Genomic DNA, 18616 nt, shown 5'->3' with positions numbered 1-18616 from the left:
CCATACCCAAGAAACTGCGCACCTCCGTTGGTGTGGTGGGAGGTGTGGCAGCTTGGATGTCAGCCGTTTTCTGGGTGTCTGCTGAGATGCCTGTGCCATTGAACGTGTACCCAAAAAATGAGATTTCATCCTTCAGGAATTCACATTTTTCTTTGTGTATTGTCAGGCCTGCGCTTTCCAACCTGTTGAGTAGCATATGCAGCCTTCTCATGTGTTCTTTGTTGCAGGCATGGATCAGAATGTCGTCACTGACATTTAAGCCTCCCGGTATGTCTCGGATCACCTCCTGTATTGTTTGCTGGAAGACCTCGGCGGCTGAGGAAATTCCAAAACTCAGGCGCTTGTACCTGCGTAGGCCAATGTGAGTTGAAAATGTCGTTATGTACCGGAGTCCCGGTGCAGCTTCAGCTGGTGATAACCGGCGTTCAGGTCGACCTTAGAGAATATCTTGGACCCAGTGAGGTCTGCTACTATCTCATCCAGGGTCGGGGCGATATGGCGCTCCCGCTTGATTGCTTCGTTGGGTAGGCACATGTCTATGCATATTCTGACCTTCCCAGGTTGTTTTGGCTTTTTGTGACGACCATAGCCGGGACCCATGGCGTGGACCCCGTCACTTCCTCGATGATGGCTGCTTTCTCCAATGCCCTTAGTTCCTTTTCCACTTGGTTGCGGATGTGGAACGGCGTCCTTCTGTGTTGCACAGCTCTTGGTTGGACTGACTCATCGATGTGTAATTTGATCGATTTTCCTTTCAGGCATCATATGCCCTTGAGTAGTTTAAGGTTTTCCTCCAACACATTTTCGACTTCTTGTGAGTCATTCACTTCACAGATGAAGCTTACCAGCCCCAAGTCCTCTGCTGCATCTCCACTTGGAGGCATTCAATGCCCGCATTTACCATGTAGATTTTTGATTGCAGTGATTTTTCACCGTGGCTGATGGTGGTTCGGAACCTGCCTACTATGGGCAGGGGGGTCTTGCACCCGTATGCAAATAGTAGCGTGTCTGTTGCTTTCAAGTCCGGTGGGGGCACTGACGTCTTGAACGTGGTCAGTGGCATCACGTTTACAGAACCTCCAGTGTCTATGATCATCAGTATGTTTTGGCCCTGGATCGCTACCTGGCATTTTCGTCTTCAGTTTTCTCTTTGGCGTGGTGTTTCCGTGGTTGAGGGCGGACACCAAGTAAACCTTCCTTCCTTCCTTTCTTCCATTGCTCCTTCGCGGAGTCCTGTTGGAGCTGTGCTGCGTCATCTCCTTCCTCCTCTGCGGAAGAGTTTGTGGTTTCGATCTGCCGGGCGTTGGCCTGGATCTTACCTGCCACATGCACCGCATGTTCCCTGAGCCGGGCATTTGCATCTTCCGTGGCGAGGCCCTCCGCACCACCCACATTCCATGGGTCCTGGTGTTCGGGGCTGCCATCTGGGGTGTGTGTAGTTTCCATCAGTTTCATCCCTCGTGGGTTGGCGATTCGTGATCTGGGCCACGATGGCCGATGTGAGGGCAGGCTGTAGTTTCTGAAGGGTCGTGCCTATATGTGCTGCCCTGGCGTGTGCTAGTTCCCTCTAGCGGCCCAGTTCAAGGATTCGGGTCAAGAAAATGCCCTTCTCGCTCAGTACCATCCTTCTCAGTTTCTCTGACTGGATGCAGTTTGAGTTGCCGACAGATTTCTTTCTCAATGTCTGAATTCACACGATATTGGCGACTTCCGGAGTCTGGTGTGGTAGGCATCTAGCGTCTCCTCTTCCAGCTGGATTGTCGTGCAGAATATGAATGTCTCATAATCTGGGTTGAGTTGGGGGAGAAAATGGGCCATCAGGGCATCCTTTGTCTGCTGGTAGGCATCAAGGCTTTCGTCGATGGTCAGTGAATTGAAGATGCGTAATACTTCATCCCCCACATTTAACAATAGGTGGGACTTCATCTTCCTTGCAGTGGTAATGTCTTTACACTCCATTGCCACCTCAAACTTTTGTAGTCACAATTGCTATCTCGGGCCAACTGATGATGGGTCAGTGTATGGGTCAAAAGGATAGAGACACTGATGAGCCACCTTGTGGGCGGATTTGTGGCGTGGACATCGACAGGTTTGCGCCCATTCGGGGTGGCGTGCTGGGCCTGAGGGTGGACATGCCAGTCGCCATGTTTGAGAGTCACTTGGCCACGTGTGGGGGTCAATGTCTCACCTGGCGTGCCCCTGTGGGAGTCCTCGGCCTTCTTTCCATGTTTCCACATGCTGGGTGTGATTGAGTGCTTTCTCCCCTTGCAGGTTCCTGCTCGACGGTGTAGATGACCTCCGGCTCCGTATGGCTGTGTGGCGTGGTCAATCCGACGTGGTCAGTGGGTTAGTATTGTTTTCGGAGGGGGCGGGGCCTTTGAGCGCTTTGCATCACCGCGTAGCGGGACACAAGGCAGATATAACAGAGGCCAACACCAGGCAGGCAGCCTGTTAGGGGATCTGTGAATGAATCGCCTGGAACACGTGACACCTGGGGCTTGGCAGGTTTGCAGTGGGCCTGTAAACAAAGAAACTGAGGCTCAGCAGTTTATATGAGAACAATCATTAGTTCTCTCCCTCTCCCGTGCTCTGTGCACAAGACAGGTGCTCTGTACTCTATAGCAGGTTCTTGCTATAAAGTGCACACGTTTCTTTATTCACGCGCTGACGAAAGGCCGAGAATGTTTGCAGGTTCTGTACTCACGGACTTTTAAATTCGTAGAGAACCCCATGCGTGCAAAAACGATGACCCAAAAATGTGTCCATCTTTAGAAATGATGTCTGTGTACGCAGCAATCATACCGGAAAGGGCTTTTCTCTTTTCATGTAGCTATTGTACCTGGCCATCTATCAACATTTGGATTGTAACAGAGCGACTCTTCAATTTGCTTTTAAACCTGCAGAACAAGCTTTTCTAAAGTGCAATTTGTCATGTTATTGTATATTTGTATAATTTGTTGTCGTTTGCAGATTTCAAATGTCTGATCTTCTGTAACAATATTAGGCATATGTAGCAACAATATTTGTTGTGAATATATACGATTTAAGAGATTGTGCGAGATGCGCAAACCACGTTGAGGACTTCGTCGTTGCTGTGTAGCAGACACATAGGGGACAGGTCAGACCTGGATGGACGTGTCCCTTAGACGCACACTGCCTGGATTAATTTCTTGAATTCCTTGAACACATGCAGTTGTGACTGTAAACAAGGAAGGCTGCCACTGTGGAAGCGCCAGCCCTTGGAGAGGCCATTATAGCAGAAGGCCTCGCGCTGCTTGCATGGAAACTGCCCATTGATGCGCACTGAAGTGGGTGCATAGATCAGAGGGCCCCGACATGGCAGCTACACTGTTTAACTAAAGGCGAGTCTTGCACCCTGTAAAGTCAACGGGGTTCTCACACGAGGAATGCTGGTGTGAGCTCTGCAGAGTGAAGCGGCCATCGGCGGTGCCGGGGCCAGCTGTGACCAGGGCCATCTTAAGCACTTTTGGGGCCCTGGGCACGAAAATCTTTGGGGCCCCACTCCACCAAACCAAAGGAATTAAGTGATAAAAAAAGATCTGCACCCACTCCCCTGCACGCGATCACAAGCCATAGGTTGATAGGCTGTGTCACAGCATTCAAAATATGCATGTTTAATGCCTTTAAGTCCTCTTACCCTCTTCATTCTTGCTCTATTCATAATGACAAACAAGTGCCATATTATCAGTCTACAAAGAGGTTACTTCTGTTCTAGTGTAGATACAGAAGACTTTTTATCAAAAGCAGCCAGGAAGGTATGCAAGCTGAAGTATTAATGCAGGACCGTATGTAACAGGTACATGTAAGCCAGAATAGGCAGAGAGCTCACATTTGCTGCCTCACAGAACGCAAACGTGCTCAAGCATGGATAGAGAAGACCAATTGGAAGGAAGGCAAAAGATACATATACCCTATCATGGATACTGGATGCAGATTATAAAATACCAGGAAGGTGTCGGTATCCAGACAGACCAAGATTATAAGTCGGACATGGTTTTCAAGTGGTGTTGCCATTAGAGATCAAGGGAACAAATGCTTGTGGTGTCCAATATATCCATTCTCATTATTATAGTGGAAGCAACACTATAGCCACTGGAACCATGAGTGAGGCTGTTTTGAAGATCATACCCTGAGAAGGAAATCACTCTGAAGGGCTGACAATTTTTGAAAGGTATAGGGACTGGCAATTTCGAGAGGCTAGGCAATACAAGATTAAATGAGATGCCCAGGATCACACATTGGTTAAATTGTGAAGCTGGGATTTGTGCCAACAATTTCTGCATTGGACATTTTCATTTCCAGTTCTTACCATGAACTAAAATAATTTCATTTTATAAAACTAACATTTTATAAAACTAACCTGTTTGGTAATCACATTACCAAACATGACAATTTCTAAAAACATTACAGAAGGGTGTAACACAGAATGATTAGAGCTTCATTCTCTCCATCATCAAGAGAAGTATATAAGCACCAGCATACCAATCAGTGTGACTTAACAGATTTAATCTGGTTTTGCCTTTTGTATTTTAAAGCTTTACATACATCACTGGCTTGTGAAATTGTCATTTATAAACGTGTAGAAAAACCTCGACTTTTACAAAAATGCAAAGCGTTCTTTTGTGTCAAATGAGCAGACTTTAAAATATGCTTGCCAGAGTCCTGCACCATCTGGTCCGCTCAATTCTGTCTACCACCCCTTCCACTCAAATGGCCTACATAAGAAGAAAGATCAAGTAATGGGCTAAACGATGCCACCAGCATGCGAGAAGGCAAATTTCACAGAAAACAGTACAGTAATGTACGAGATATTAGATGATTTGACCAGGATCAATGTATTGTCTGCTGGCAAAGCCAGGATACAAGCATGAATGCTTTGGTTCCAAATTTGGATACTTATTCATCTCTTGGACTAACAGTTTATGCTCATCGTTCTCAATTCAAGCCATCTTTTATAAAGCTTTGCCGTCGACAAATGTTTAAAAAAAAGATGGCATGGAAAGTATGCAAACCATAAAGGGACGCATACAAATATATAAATGTTATATAATTCTGTGCGTACCTTACTATGGTGTGTGTACTTTCAAGCCACCTTGATGTAAACAAAACATAGTAAGGCACACAAACAAATATATAAATGAAAGCATTTATACATTTATGTGCGCACCTTACTACCTCAACATGGTTTGTGTACTTAGCAAGCCATCTTTTATAAACATATTTATAAAAGATGGCTTGCATAGTACACAAAATGCTTACATGCATTTATATATTTGTTTGCGTACCTTACTTTGTGTACTTTTATAGGCCATGTCCATCCCATAAGCCACGCCCCCAAATGAGCCCCCACTCGATTTCTTAACCCACTTAAAGCACTGACAGCAATGTACAGTGGTGGAAAAGGGTGGCCTTAAAAAGGGGAGAGTAATGATACATTGCAGCGTTTGGTGGGTGAGGGGGTATGACTGGGTCTTGGGCCTTGACTGAGTGGCGAGCACGCCTACACAATTCCTTTTGCCATCCGAGATGTTGGAGGCTCTAGCTGTGGGGCCTCTATGCACTACCATTTTTGTGTCGAGGCCAAGAGGGCACTGTGATCCTGAACATAACTTTGGGGGTGCTTGCGTGGTGTTCACAAAGTTTGCATCTTGGGAGTGACCTATACACTTGTGGGTGCGGGGGAGCACATTTTTGTTGTTTGCCCTGGGCACAATTTGGCCTAGAAACTACCCTGGTCACAAGGATTCCCTCTGTTCCCTGCCAGCAGCCGGACACTAGGCAACGCTGCAGCGCGTGACCAGCGGCGCAGCTCGCTCAAGGAGCATTCAACTACACGGTGCATCAGCTTCACATGCTGGGGTTCAATGCGCCAATTGAAGTACCTGTAGAAGTGTAGCTGCAAGGTGTGATCAGCTGGCCTCTGACCTCCATTTTGGGCGTCCCCGGCCTGCTCCGGCGCCTCTCCAGTGGCGTCCTGGCCTGTAGAGGGGACAGAAGCAGGGCTGGATTTATTATCCTACCATTTCATTTCATAAAAAGGGACAGAGGCCGAGTGCACACGGAGGGGGGGGGTCCTCACCTAATGTCAACCCACTCCACAGAAACAAGAAAACCAAGTCAGAAACCAGCAAGGCCACCTTGCACTGGACCACAGCATTACAAGTGGATTCGGGATGAGGTTTACACTCGTCTCTTGCATATATTTTCCTGTTAGGGCGGCGCCAGTGGCCCTTTGCTTTTACTGTCGACTGGGGACAGGCCTACAGGGACATCTTGAGACGGATCTCTGCCTTTCAGAGGGTAGTTGGATTGGGAAGAATAAGTAACATGTTAGGCTGAGGACCATTCCCCCTACTCCCCAAGAACCTCTTCAGCATCCAACTGCAAGGGTCAGTAACTCGAGGATCCGCAGGCCCTTGGAGCATGCAAGTGGAGGACCAATCTCATGGCAAAAGGAGACATTTTTTCCAGACTTTTCCTGAGGAAGCAAAGCCTGGGGCGGATTCTATCAATGCCAGGAAAGTCAAGGGCAACGTCATCAAATAAGGGAGCTAATCATGGTCACTGGTCAAAGCACTGATCATCAATATCTTTACATAAACTAGCGCGCGCCACCCCCCTTCATGACTGCCCGCACCCAGTTTAGCATCACACCGAAGCTGATCCCCCTCAAGCCCTCAAACCCTTGTGCTCCCCCGCCCCCCCCACCAAGAGGACTTACCGTGCCCAGAGTTTCAGATGGCCCCGGGCTGCTGGTGGCCATTCACATTGCCACCACCATTCCCAGGAGAGGGTGGGGCCTCCATACAGTCTCCGGCAGTGCCGCGAGCGAGGTCCAAGGAGTGAAACGGTGGAGGCCGTTGGTTCAGTCACTGCACACGGTGGTTACTGTGGAGAGAGAGAGAGAGAGAGAGAGAGAGAGAGAAGGGGAAAGATGAGTTATCTGGGGATTCCTGGTTGATACCCACTTCACCACATCAACCATTTCTTTTTTGATGGTCTTAATATGACCTCTGATGGAAAAGTCAATATTTTGCGGGCATAGCCATGACCTGCAAATTCTTAGTAAATTCAGTGTGCGCCAGGCTTGCAGGCTGTCGATTTTTAATGGCCCCTAGTGTGCATCTACAGGCTAGTGCAGCTACATCCGTAGGGTGTCACTGTTCCTGGCCAGATGGGGGGTGCACAGATATGGGACTCTACATCAGGCTTTTAGTGGGCTGGGAGTAGCTGCAGTGCAGAGCAGGGACTCTGCAAAAAGTGGCCCTGGATCAGGGCGTCCTTGCTCCAGTACGAATAAGCACCTGACACCATCTGTGCTGAGGAAGAATTGGAGCCTGTGGTATGCACAGGAGACTACAGTGGTTAGAAGCTGTGGAAGGAATACGTGCAGGGAATCCGGAAGGCGCTTTCGGCTCAAGCCGGACAGCCAAAGGCTGAAAGGCTGAGGCAGTGCAATTGAGGATAGGACTCTTGTTTTGCAAACATTGGACTATTAGTGTATGCTCACAAATGAAATGAGCCCGGCCAATGAGAAACACGTTGGGTTGTAGGCGTATATCACTCACAACTTATTTGTCAATTATACAAAAAATGGTAGTCCTTTGTAGGTTTTCACAATGCAATTATTTTATGCAAAGAAACCAGTAGCTTACATTGGTGCCATTTGCCACCCTCCCCTTTCTCAAAGGTGATATCCCGCCAGGCTGAAGATGTATGCGGGCCAATTTCAAAATGCTGTTTGGTGCCCCTCCTCCCTTCTTCAGCACCTGTGTGGTGCATGGATTAAATGCAAAGGTTTCGTAATGCATACTCCTATGGGCGATTTGCTTCTGTTTATCATTGCGTGTGCCTAATCCTAAAACAAACCGCGAACTTCTTTATTCCCCAAGCATATCCCCTGCCCCACACAAAGAGCTCAAAGCAGGGTACAACCAAGCAGTGATAAGTTAACACTTCTGTCTTCAGCCAGAAAATCCATATTAGAAGTGACAGCATAGCGTTAGTGAACAGATGCCTCCTTAGAGGATATGTGCATATCCTCATCCCCACCTTGGGGTTTCAATCCACGGCAAAAGGAATGGGGGGAGGCGGTGAACGGCTGCAGGTTAGGGGACCTGGGAATTGACCTCTGCACGGCAGAACAAAAGAAGGCGGTCAGTAGGGAGCTGAAGCACTAAATCACCACCACAGGGCTAGCAAGCTGGCCCTGATGCCAAGCCCAGGTTTCTTATTTACAGAATGTTGGTGATTTACCCACTGCTTAAATCATTTATATATACCGATTGAGAAAGTGGTTTAGATGCACAATGAGCCAGATCGAGATTTATTTACACTATGTAGACTGGATGTAAACAAGACCACCCGAAACAATGGGGTGTAACCCAAAAGACAGGTTTAAAGGGTCTCACTATTTGTTTATACCCCATTGTTAATAGCACCCCACTTAAATGACTGGTCTACGTCATTTCGACGATGCGCCAATGTCCACCCAAACCAAAAAGGCAGAACAGCAGCCCATACAGAACGGCAGCAGCAGGAAACCATGAGGGAAAGTGACTCAGGAACGGCCTGTAGTAGGGTTGGCAGAAGAGGTGTAGGGAGGGCCAGGCAAAAGCAGGAAGAGAGACAGTGGAGCAGGAAGCGCCAGGCCAGGAAGAGCACTCATTGCCAGGCGCCTCGCAGGATACCCTCCACACAGGATGGGAAAGCTCTAGAACAGGGATGCCAGTAAGAGAAAACATGATGGACTGGGAAAAGAAAGGGCGAGCTGCTCCTGCACTCTTTGCATTATTGTATATTGCAGCTCACTTCAAAACTGGGACCCCAGAGGCTACAGCGACAATAAGCCAGGGTTCTTTCTCTATTCCGGTGTCAATTCCCCACAGGGTAAAGGGCAGGTGGCCCTGGAGTGCAAAGGCACGTTGGCATTCTTCGGATCCATCTACCAGGCTCCTTTCCCATGGAGGGTAAAATGATTCCCAGAAGAAAAAGCACTGTGCCTTGGAAGGAAAAGAAACCTTACCCCAGAGGCGATGGCTGTGCACCATAAAGCTGGCGGCGCTCTATGGTTTGGTACCATTGTGTTGCATAGAAGGAGCCCCTTGAAGTCTGTGTGTAAGCTTGCACTGTTCTACAAGCAGCAGAACATTTTCCGGCACGAAAAGCTTGCATTTACACGTTCACAATTGTTAAGATGGATTTCCAAAATCAGCCCCTGTGCGGAGGATTTTAGGAGGCCATCCTATGGATGGTAAAGGCAGAAGATACGCAGAGGTTCGTCAAAACCCAAATCAAGGTAGAGTTGAAGAGCAGTCGAGGCTTAGTGGACCATACTCGCTTAGGGGAAGCGAGTATGGTCTAGGGTTACAATGATGAGTCCACACAGAAGAACCCCAATAACCCAAGTAAAGTCAGTAGGTTTACAATAATACAATTATGCATTAGGCCTTTCTAAACACACCAAGCATAAAAATCACAGGTAAATATTGCACTCTAAACTATATTTTGTGAGGAATCTCGAGATGTAGTAATTTCTATCAAAGGGTAAGTTCTTTCCCATGAGACTAGGGAGGTGAAGCCGCTCCCTGATCGCCACCCTGGGGATGGTACTTGGGGGGGGGGGGAGTGGGGGGTGGGGGGGGCGGCGATTTCTCCCCTCCTTCCCCAGAAGGACGGACGACTATCCAGGGAGAAGGGGAGAACACTGTATTCCAATCATCCACCACACCCAAATGCATCTTCCCATCCTATGCACTTTACCTTCATAACCCCCACCTCCCTGTATGTTAGGCTAGTGGACAACCCATTTCCCACTGAGACGAGGAAGAGTAGGGACTAACCAAAAGCAATACATTTGGCAAGTACTGGGATGAGGAGGAGGTGCAGAACCATAATGAATATTCTCAGAACGTCTGATGAGCATTCTAGTGTTTCCTGAATGTTTATTGGAGAATCCATGATTAAAACAGAGAAAGGACTAGGAAGAGAGTTCAGCCCTCCATGGAGGAGCCGCAAGCAAGTTGACAGTGTGCCGGAAAGAAGCCAAGCAGACAGGGACGCGAGGCGAGAAGGTGAAGCGTCTCTCGAGGGTCAGAAGTGGAAAGACCCTTCTCCCTACTGGAAAGCAGCTGACGTACCCGACCGAGGAAGAGGGTCTGTGCAGACTGTCGGTAGAGCAGCCCAGAGGGAGCCAGCAGCTGCGGAGCCACGGTAGCAGGAACAAAGTAGGCAGAAAGAACGCCAGTCTCAAAGGCAACGATCAGGACCAACCAGAGCCCACAGCAACTCTCCCTGAAGGTAGGGGCCAACACGGGCTGGCCAGTGGGGAAGAAGAGAGGCTAGTTAAGAAGGGTGGAGATACCCTGGGAAAATAGCCCAAGAAAAAAGACTGAGAACGTAATATGTAAAGCAATACAGGTCGGAGACCTGCACCAACAAAAAGGAAAGTTAATCAGCCATCTTCATAGTCGCAGTACCTGGCAGGTTAGTGAACCAGGTCGGCCACACGACGAGCACAGAATCCTACGGGTCTGGGACCCACACCCCCAAGACTGGAAACCAAGTGAAGAGAGGCATTCTCCAGGAACCCAATAGTGCAGAAGCAACTATGGGCAATAAGGAATGTTGATGTTTGAACTGGAACTTAGCCACTATTTGGCATTATAACCTGGAACTTTGTAGTGTGCCTTGGAAAGGGATGGAGACCTGGGGAAGGGAGTCATTCCTTCAGGTAAAGTTTCCATCCAACAAATTGAAATGGGCTGCTGTTCAGAAAAGGGGAGCCATTCTTCTGGCCCAAGAAGATCCACTACCTCTTAGTTTAGTTATAAGTGTGAGGGACAGAGGTAGGTTTTTGACACAGAACGGTGGACTATTGATCTACACGGACATCTTGAGAAATCCATTAGCACTTTTAGTTGAGGTAGGGAAACACCTCTTAGAGTTAAGGAAAGTAAGGCGTTCTCTTTATTTTCATTACTAATACATGTTTATGCTAACAATCATGCCACCTGTGTACCAGTCTCCTCCTTCTGCACCCTTACAGTATATACGTATACATACATACACATATACACACAAATACATCCCCGCTGCCCCAATAAAGGTATCACATACCAGTTGTCAACAGGTGAGAAATTACATGTAGGAAATACACAGCTTAAATAAATAAACTAGAATAATCACAACCCAGTTCCCTATGCCTTATGAAGTCCAGTCCTAAAATGTTAGGGTGAGGTAGGTTTAGGCTCTAGGAATGGAACCTGCCTGTGCTAAGCTGCATTTGTATTGTGATTGTGAGTTTTAGCAAGATCACAGGACTGGTTTTGGGGTTTAGCCTCAGCCCCAGTTTGGTAGGTAGGAAAAAAGTCTTTACTCCCGGTTATCTTGTTTGGAATATCTGAAATAATTATTTGTAACACTCGGGGGTGGACTGGGAACTAAGGGAGGCCCTGGAAATATTTACTGGGGACCAAAAGAGGCCCTGGAAATAATTTGCAAAGTGGCCCCATATGACAGATTTTCAGCAAGCCCAATGCTTTTCCCATGAGAAAATCTGGAAATAGCACAAAATAGAGGCCCAGGATGCAGAGGCCCACCGGGAAATCTCCAGAGTTCCCTATAGGCCAGTCCATCCCTGGTAACACTCTGGTTAGAACAAAATAATCCGTTTTTTATTGGTGTTTTCTTGAGTGGTTCATTCAATAGATACATTTGTGGGTGTTTTAGAAACACTGTTTAGGACTTGGTGTGCAAGTTCGGTCAGCCGACATGCGTTTTGACCCATAGGGTCTTTCTCAAGGCATGCATTATTCGCTGTGTGCCCTCAGTGGGGTTCTGTTGGAATTAAGACTGTCCTTACGGCAGTCTTGGCTCCTGTTGGGCCCTGTGAGCGCGGTCCGGCGTCCTGGGCGGTGCTGTGCTGTTCTGTGCTGTTCTGTACTGGCCATGGGGTGCAGCCATGGCCAGTTTCCACAATCCATGGGGCATGGGCTTCGGCCATGCCGCATTCCCCAATAGGCAAATCAAAGTAGACATGTATCCTTGCCGAGGGCCAGGCCCACTGCCCAGGCAGCAAAGTTATATCACTATCGTTTTACTTTTTGAGACTTTCAAAAAAGTAAAAGACCGGCCAGATTTGCAAAAGCATGCTTTCAGGTCCTTGCTGATGCTCCTCGTGCAGGTTTGCTGCAATGCCGTCCAGCAATTCAGGCTGTAGCCGCAAGCAGAATAATTATTCCTTTTCAAACCTAGGGCTTCAGCTATGCTGCATGCACCAATTAGCAAATCAGAGTACACATTTGTCCTTGCCCAACTTTTGTACTTACATTTTGACAAAAAGACAGCACAGATTTGTAAAACCATGCTTTGAGGTCCTTGCTGATGCTCTTCGCGAATGTTTGCTGCAATGCTGTCCAGCACTTCGGGCTGTAGCCACAAGCAGAATTTCTCCTCCCCCGCCCCAGATTCAAACCTATCCAGATTTCAAAATACTTTACCACATAGCGAGCCCCTGGTGGCCATGTCCACTTTTACCCCATTGCTGGACCCTCGTGGTCATGGTAGCCAGATTGTCCACTGCCCATGGCACAAGCTAAACCTCAGTCACCAAATGTGTTCCCTATTTTGTGTACCTACATTATGACACTTTTCAAAAAATAAAAACACACACATTTGCAAAACCATGCTTTCAGGTCCTTGCCAATCCTCCTTGCACGAGTGTGTTGCAAATCCATCCGTGCTTTATTTTTTGAGAAGTGTCAAAATGTACATACATAAAATAGTCATATAACTTAACCCACTTGACAAAATCCATTCAGACTTTGCACAAACATTCAAGGTTGGGTCTATAATCTTTCTGGAAACATGTGCACATTCGTCAAACGGCAACAAAGTTATGAGTCATCTAAAAATGTTGAGACCCCCCCACCGATTTTGCCCACTCTTGACAAAATCCCATCAAACATTCCAATCTGGGTCTAAAATCTTTTTGCAAACTTTTGTGCAGATTTGTCAAATGGCACCAAAAGTATAAGCCTTTCAAATATTTTGGGACCCCTCGCCCCCCTCTAATTTTGCTGCCTCTTGGCAAAACAGCACCAAGGTCTAGAACAGAGGTCTTCAATCTGTGGGGGGCGCGCCACCATGCCTGGGGGGGCGCGTGATGCCTTCCAAAAGAAAAGAAAACTAGTAACGCTTTTTTTTTTTTTTTTGGCCGCACTGAACTGAGCATGTGCAATGGGGAGCCACTGGCTCCCATGCACATGCTCAGCCAGTGCGATGTGGTGGGGGCGTGGCCATGGAAACAGGAAATAAACGCAGCCTGGACGCGCGCTTTCCTGCATTTGGATCGCGCGTCCAGGCTGCGTTGTGGTGTCCTGTGTTCCCTCTTGTTGTTGCTGCCGCCGCCGACGAGTCCGAGGTAAGTGACTCGTTCCGCTTTATGTTTAACACGGCTCCCCCGTGGCAATCTGCCATGGGGGAGCCGCGTTATTAATGCAGCACCGGTCCCCCTGCGCCCCTCTCTCCCTGCATCCCCCACATTGGGGGGCATGCATGGGGGAGAGGAGGCGAGCGGGGGACCGGAACTGCTCTGTTGGTGTTTTTTTTTACAACGCGGCTCCCCCATGGCAGATTGCTGGAGCCCAGCAATCTGCCATGGGGGAGCCGCGTTGTTAATGCAGCACCGGTCCCCCTGCGCCCCTCTCTCCCTGCATCCCCCACATTGGGGGGCATGCATGGAGGAGAGGAGGCGAGCGGGGGACCGGAACTGCTCTGCTGGTGTTTTTTTTTACAACGCGGCTCCCCCATGGCAGATTGCTGGAGCCCAGCAATCTGCCATGGAGGAGCCGCGTTGTTAATGCAGCACCGGTCCTGCTTCATTTGCCATGGCTGTGTTTCCAGTCATCCATTGGATCCCTAGCTTGCGCAATGCTCCTCGTTCTGGAAAAAATGTGTTGGTTAAACCAGGGCTCTCAACCTTCACCCGCCAATAGCGAGTGATCATGGGGAGTATATATATGGTGTGCATTTGGCGAATTGAAGTAGTGAGTGACTTCTCATGCCTGGTAGTAACTTGCAGCTTGAAATTTATTTCTCTGGATATGAAGTCAGGTTCGTTTTCAGTGTTGGTCCTGTTTGACAGATGATTTACTGACTTTTGGAGAATGTTTTTCAACTTTTGGTGGTACCTTTTTTCTTTCCCAATTCTGAGGTTGATACTCCTTTCGGCAAAGCCTCTCCTACAAACTGATGGCACTTGGCCATAACTAAGGTTCTTGGCTCTAGGGAAAATCCCCAAATGGTATGTAATACCACATCTGTCACTACTGCAAATTCAACTACTACACTAAGCTCATTTCCTTTCTCCTCCCCTAAACGCAAGCTATCTATGGACCCCTAGTCAATGCTTGCCCTCCTCGTTCCTGCTCAGATTGCGCTACCGTTCCATTTTTCCCAAAACTGAGAGCTCCGCCATCCACCACCACCACCCCTTGCCGGTATGGATTTCACAAGGCCCCATTTTCTTCATGCCGTATGCCACCTCTCACTGCAAACCCATCTCCTTTGGATTCTCATATCCTGTATTTGATGCTATTGAAGCTGGGGCAACACTATTTTTAGTAGAGTCCTCTGTATTATAGCAAAATAATCGGAATGCTTTGTTCACAAATATTTGTCCTCATCTGATTTGAATCATTGCAAGCAATGATTTTGAAACAACGTGGTGTGTGGCATGCACTCCTTCGTTGGGGGCACCATTATACTCCAGCGCGCGATAACCGTTCGCAACCGAGTAACATTTTGGAGTACATGTGTATAGGGGGGGCCTGGGCCGGAGAAATTTTTCTTAGGTGGGGCTCGGGGTCAAAAAGTTTGAAGACCACTGGTCTAGAATGATATTGCAAAACATCATGCCGTTTTTTGAGTGGGCCAAAGTTATAAGCCATTCAAAAATTGCTTTTCACCAACACTGTAATTTAGAAATAGGCATGGATGTCCCCGAACGTCTGAGATGTTCGTTAACATCACAGGACTGTATCGAACACTGGGACCGTTTGCAGACTTTGGAGTTGAAACAAATCTTGTTTTGTGTTTTTTTATGGCCAGATCGCATCCCATCCTCATCACCCCTCACCTCCCCAGAGATTGTTTCATTATAGTTTGGCCAGTGCAATGTTGTGTTTTTTTTTAAATGTTTTTACCTCAATGTCTGCGACAATAGTGGCTAACCGCGAATCCACCATGGTGACCATTTCAAAATATCTGATGCAGATCATGTTTTTCACCATTCAAAATGGTGTCCGATGTCCGTGGACATCACGCCGAGCCCAGATTGGTCCAGAGGGGTGTCTGCGGACCAAATAGGGTAATAAGTCACCGGACCCAGATATCAATATTTGTTTACCTACTTTTTGGTCATTTTTTAAACTACTGGACGGATTTACACCCAAATTTACAAAAGTACGATTTCGGGACCAAGCCGCCACTCCTGGCGCAAATTTGGTGAAAATTCGTCCAGCGGTTTGGGCTGTAGGCAGGAGCACATTTGTGTTTCCATTTAGTCTACGAGGATTTCCATAAATGTTGGGACCCCCCCCCCCTGTACATTTGCCTCCCTCCCCAGGACTAAACCACACCAAACTTTTCAGAATCATTCCGAGGGGGCCATATACTTTTGTTTGCAAAGTTATGTGAGGATTCGTCCGGGGGGGGGGGGGGTGAATTGATAAGCCGCCCAAAAAGTGCTTTTCCTATGGGTTGAGCAACTTAAACATAACTACAGTGCCGCTATCACAGGCCCTGTAATATATGTTCTCCGTAACCCTTCTATATGCCTGCGTTGGTTTACCTACAAAAGAGCATTGTCCTGACTTGGTGCACGATGTCCTGACACATGTCAAGCCATACCTGATAAGTAATTCCATTTTAATAATGAGATCTGCTAGTATAAAGAGAAGGATCGAGTGACAATGGATAGTTTGAGTCATCCTAATATTTTGGGGAATTTGTTGGCACATTCCAGACGCCCTTGGTAATTGTCTGGTAATCTCACGTGGGCGTGCCCAGTCTCGGGGTGAGTATGACCTAACAGTAAACTTTGTGCAGGGACAATTTGCTCTTGCCTTCCTGTATGAATGTCTATTTTGAGCTCTGGAAGGACCTGTTCTTTCTGCTGGATTTTGAAGATCTCGGCCTTGCTGCGAATCTACTGGTGAGAAGAAAGGGTGCAGGGGTTTAGTTTCTTCGACCATGTCACCAGTTAACAGCCAAGTAGTAAACTGGTCCAGTGACGTATGGACCTACAGTTAAACCATACCCAATTTACTCAAATGCACACACAGAGGCCGACAGCGGGACACACGCATAGGCCGACAGCGAGACACACACACACAGTCAGCAAGAGACACACACAGGCCGACAGCGAGACACACAGAGGCCGACAGCGGGAGACGGAGACACGCACACACACCCCGACAGCGAGAGACACGCACACACACACAGGCCGACAGCGAGAGACACACAGAGGCTGATATCGAGACATACACAGAGGCTGACAGCGAGACACACACACAGGCCGACAGCGAGACACACACACAGGCCGACAGCGAGAGACACACACAGGCCGACAGCGAGACACACACACAGGCCGACAGCGAGACACACACACACAGGCCGACAGCGAGACACACACACACAGGCCGACAGCGAGACACACACACACAGGCCGACAGCGAGACACACACACACAGGCCGACAGCGAGACACACACACAGGCCGACAGCGAGACACACAGAGGCTGATATCGAGACCTACACAGAGGCTGACAGCGAGACACACACACACAGGCCGACAGCGAGACACACGCACACACATGCGCCGATGGGAATCAAGAATTGCCTATTGACAGGTCCACCACTGCAGCTCAGGCTGAGGAGATTGTGCGTCAGTGATAATTTCTAGGGAGGAAACTGTCCGTGACAGTTTCACTTCCTGGTTTGTTGAGGTGCACACTGACTAAAGACTCCTGCGACGTGCTCTCAATTAAGCAAGGTCACGCCTATCTGCGCAAAGGATAGTCCGTGTTTGTAGCTAGGAGACAGACTGCAAGTCGTGAGAGGGCTGAAATGGGTGAATTTCTATTACACACAAATCACCCGTTATGCTCAGAAATCGACCACTACAGCGAGCTAGTCGTACAGTTAGGTTGAGTACTCATTTTGGGGGGGGGGGGGGGGGGGGCGTGAAGACGCTTTAGGGGGAAGGAGAGAAGAACTGGGTGTTTGGAGTTTTCCAGAGAGCAAAAGTGTAGGTTCCATGGGCATCACATTGCTCACGTATTGGTAGTGGTGGACAAACAATCAAGGTCAAGCGCTCAGGAAAATCAAGGGCAAGCGCTCAGGAAAATCAAGGGCAAGCGCTCAGGAAAATCAAGGGCAAGCGCTCAGGAAAATCAAGGGCAAGTGCTCAGACTGGGTGGGCCAGAATGAAGAGGAACACATTACTACATTGATTAAAGCAATAGAAACTCGGAGGTATATTTAATTAGGGTGTCCAGATGTCCTGGTTTTCAACAGGACTGTCCACGAATTGGCTGTTCCGACCCCTGTCCAGAGCTTTTTTCTTTTTTTTTACATCCCTTTTCAGTTTTGGAGAGAGGGTCGGGTGACCGTTGTCCTACACTAAATCGCGTGTACATTTTTCTTTTAGTCTATCTGCCATCCTCTTTGCCCTCGGACAAGCACTATAGTTATGGTAATTTATACATAATGCCCTATCCAGGCCTCTATTGTATATATGTAACTGTGTAACTTTAAGAAATGTGCCCAGATGCCCAAGGGCTTGGCACGCTTTACAAATAAACAAAATACAAATACAAAGACCACCTGCAGAATCCCTGCAGCGAGTGCATCGAAAATGCACAATCTCAGATGGAGCACAAAAGAGATGGATTTCAATTCGTGTCTACCAACAAACCAAACTAATAGTTTAATTGTTATACACCAAGTGTCATAACAGTTTGGTGATTTTACAATACTTCAAGCCAGACCACCATCATCTCTGGGTGTGCTCGAACCACCTACCTTTCAGTTCACAACCATATGCTCAAACCGCTGGGGCCAAAAACACTTTGGGTTATGGTTTCATAGCCGGGCCTGGAACATCAATCTGAGCAAAATCTGCTTTGTGTTGAACATGCTTGGAGTCAAGGCCAAAACTGCATGGGCCATAGATTGTGAAATGCCTGTGACTCCTCCACCGCCCCCACTCAAATGAGGTGCAGTCATGGCAGCTACTGCCACATTTTAGGGTTACTTTTATGTTGGTGGGCAATCTCATTTTTTATTTTGAAAAATCTGGTCACCCTACATTTAATATACTTTAAGCCTTGTTCCACGTAGGCAAATCTTTTAGCACAGTTAAAGGTCTAGTCAAGCAAAGGTTAAGATTTACTACGTCTCAATAGGGAGACACCATTTTAATGGGCAGAGCAAGACACTGTCCGGATGCTTAATGGGAGACCGTAACCAGTCTTTACAGTACCCAGCACTCAAGGAGGTCCTTCAAGTTCCGTGCAAGTATTTTTTGGGAA

The 18616-nt window shown here is 47.9% G+C and overlaps 1 protein-coding gene across 8 annotated transcripts in view; it reads right to left on the bottom strand.

Annotated features, from left to right (window-relative positions):
* Positions 1-18616, bottom strand: part of CCDC120 (coiled-coil domain containing 120) — a 573003-nt gene that overhangs the window by 93454 nt on the left and 460933 nt on the right. For all 8 annotated transcript variants that reach the window (XM_069645499.1, XM_069645501.1, XM_069645498.1 and 5 more), the window contains 2 exons: positions 6743-6909; positions 5904-6000 (listed from right to left, as the gene is read on the bottom strand). In XM_069645499.1, coding sequence (XP_069501600.1) covers positions 5904-6000; positions 6743-6784 — 139 coding nt within the window. In that variant the 5' untranslated portion in view covers positions 6785-6909. The remainder of the gene's footprint in view (positions 1-5903; positions 6001-6742; positions 6910-18616) is intronic.

The sequence above is a fragment of the Ambystoma mexicanum genome, chromosome 2p (genome assembly GCF_040938575.1).
Source record: "Ambystoma mexicanum isolate Mex_15411 chromosome 2p, UKY_AmexF1_1, whole genome shotgun sequence".
In the NCBI taxonomy this organism is placed as follows: domain Eukaryota; kingdom Metazoa; phylum Chordata; class Amphibia; order Caudata; family Ambystomatidae; genus Ambystoma; species Ambystoma mexicanum.
This window is presented reverse-complemented; position numbering and strand designations above follow the sequence as displayed.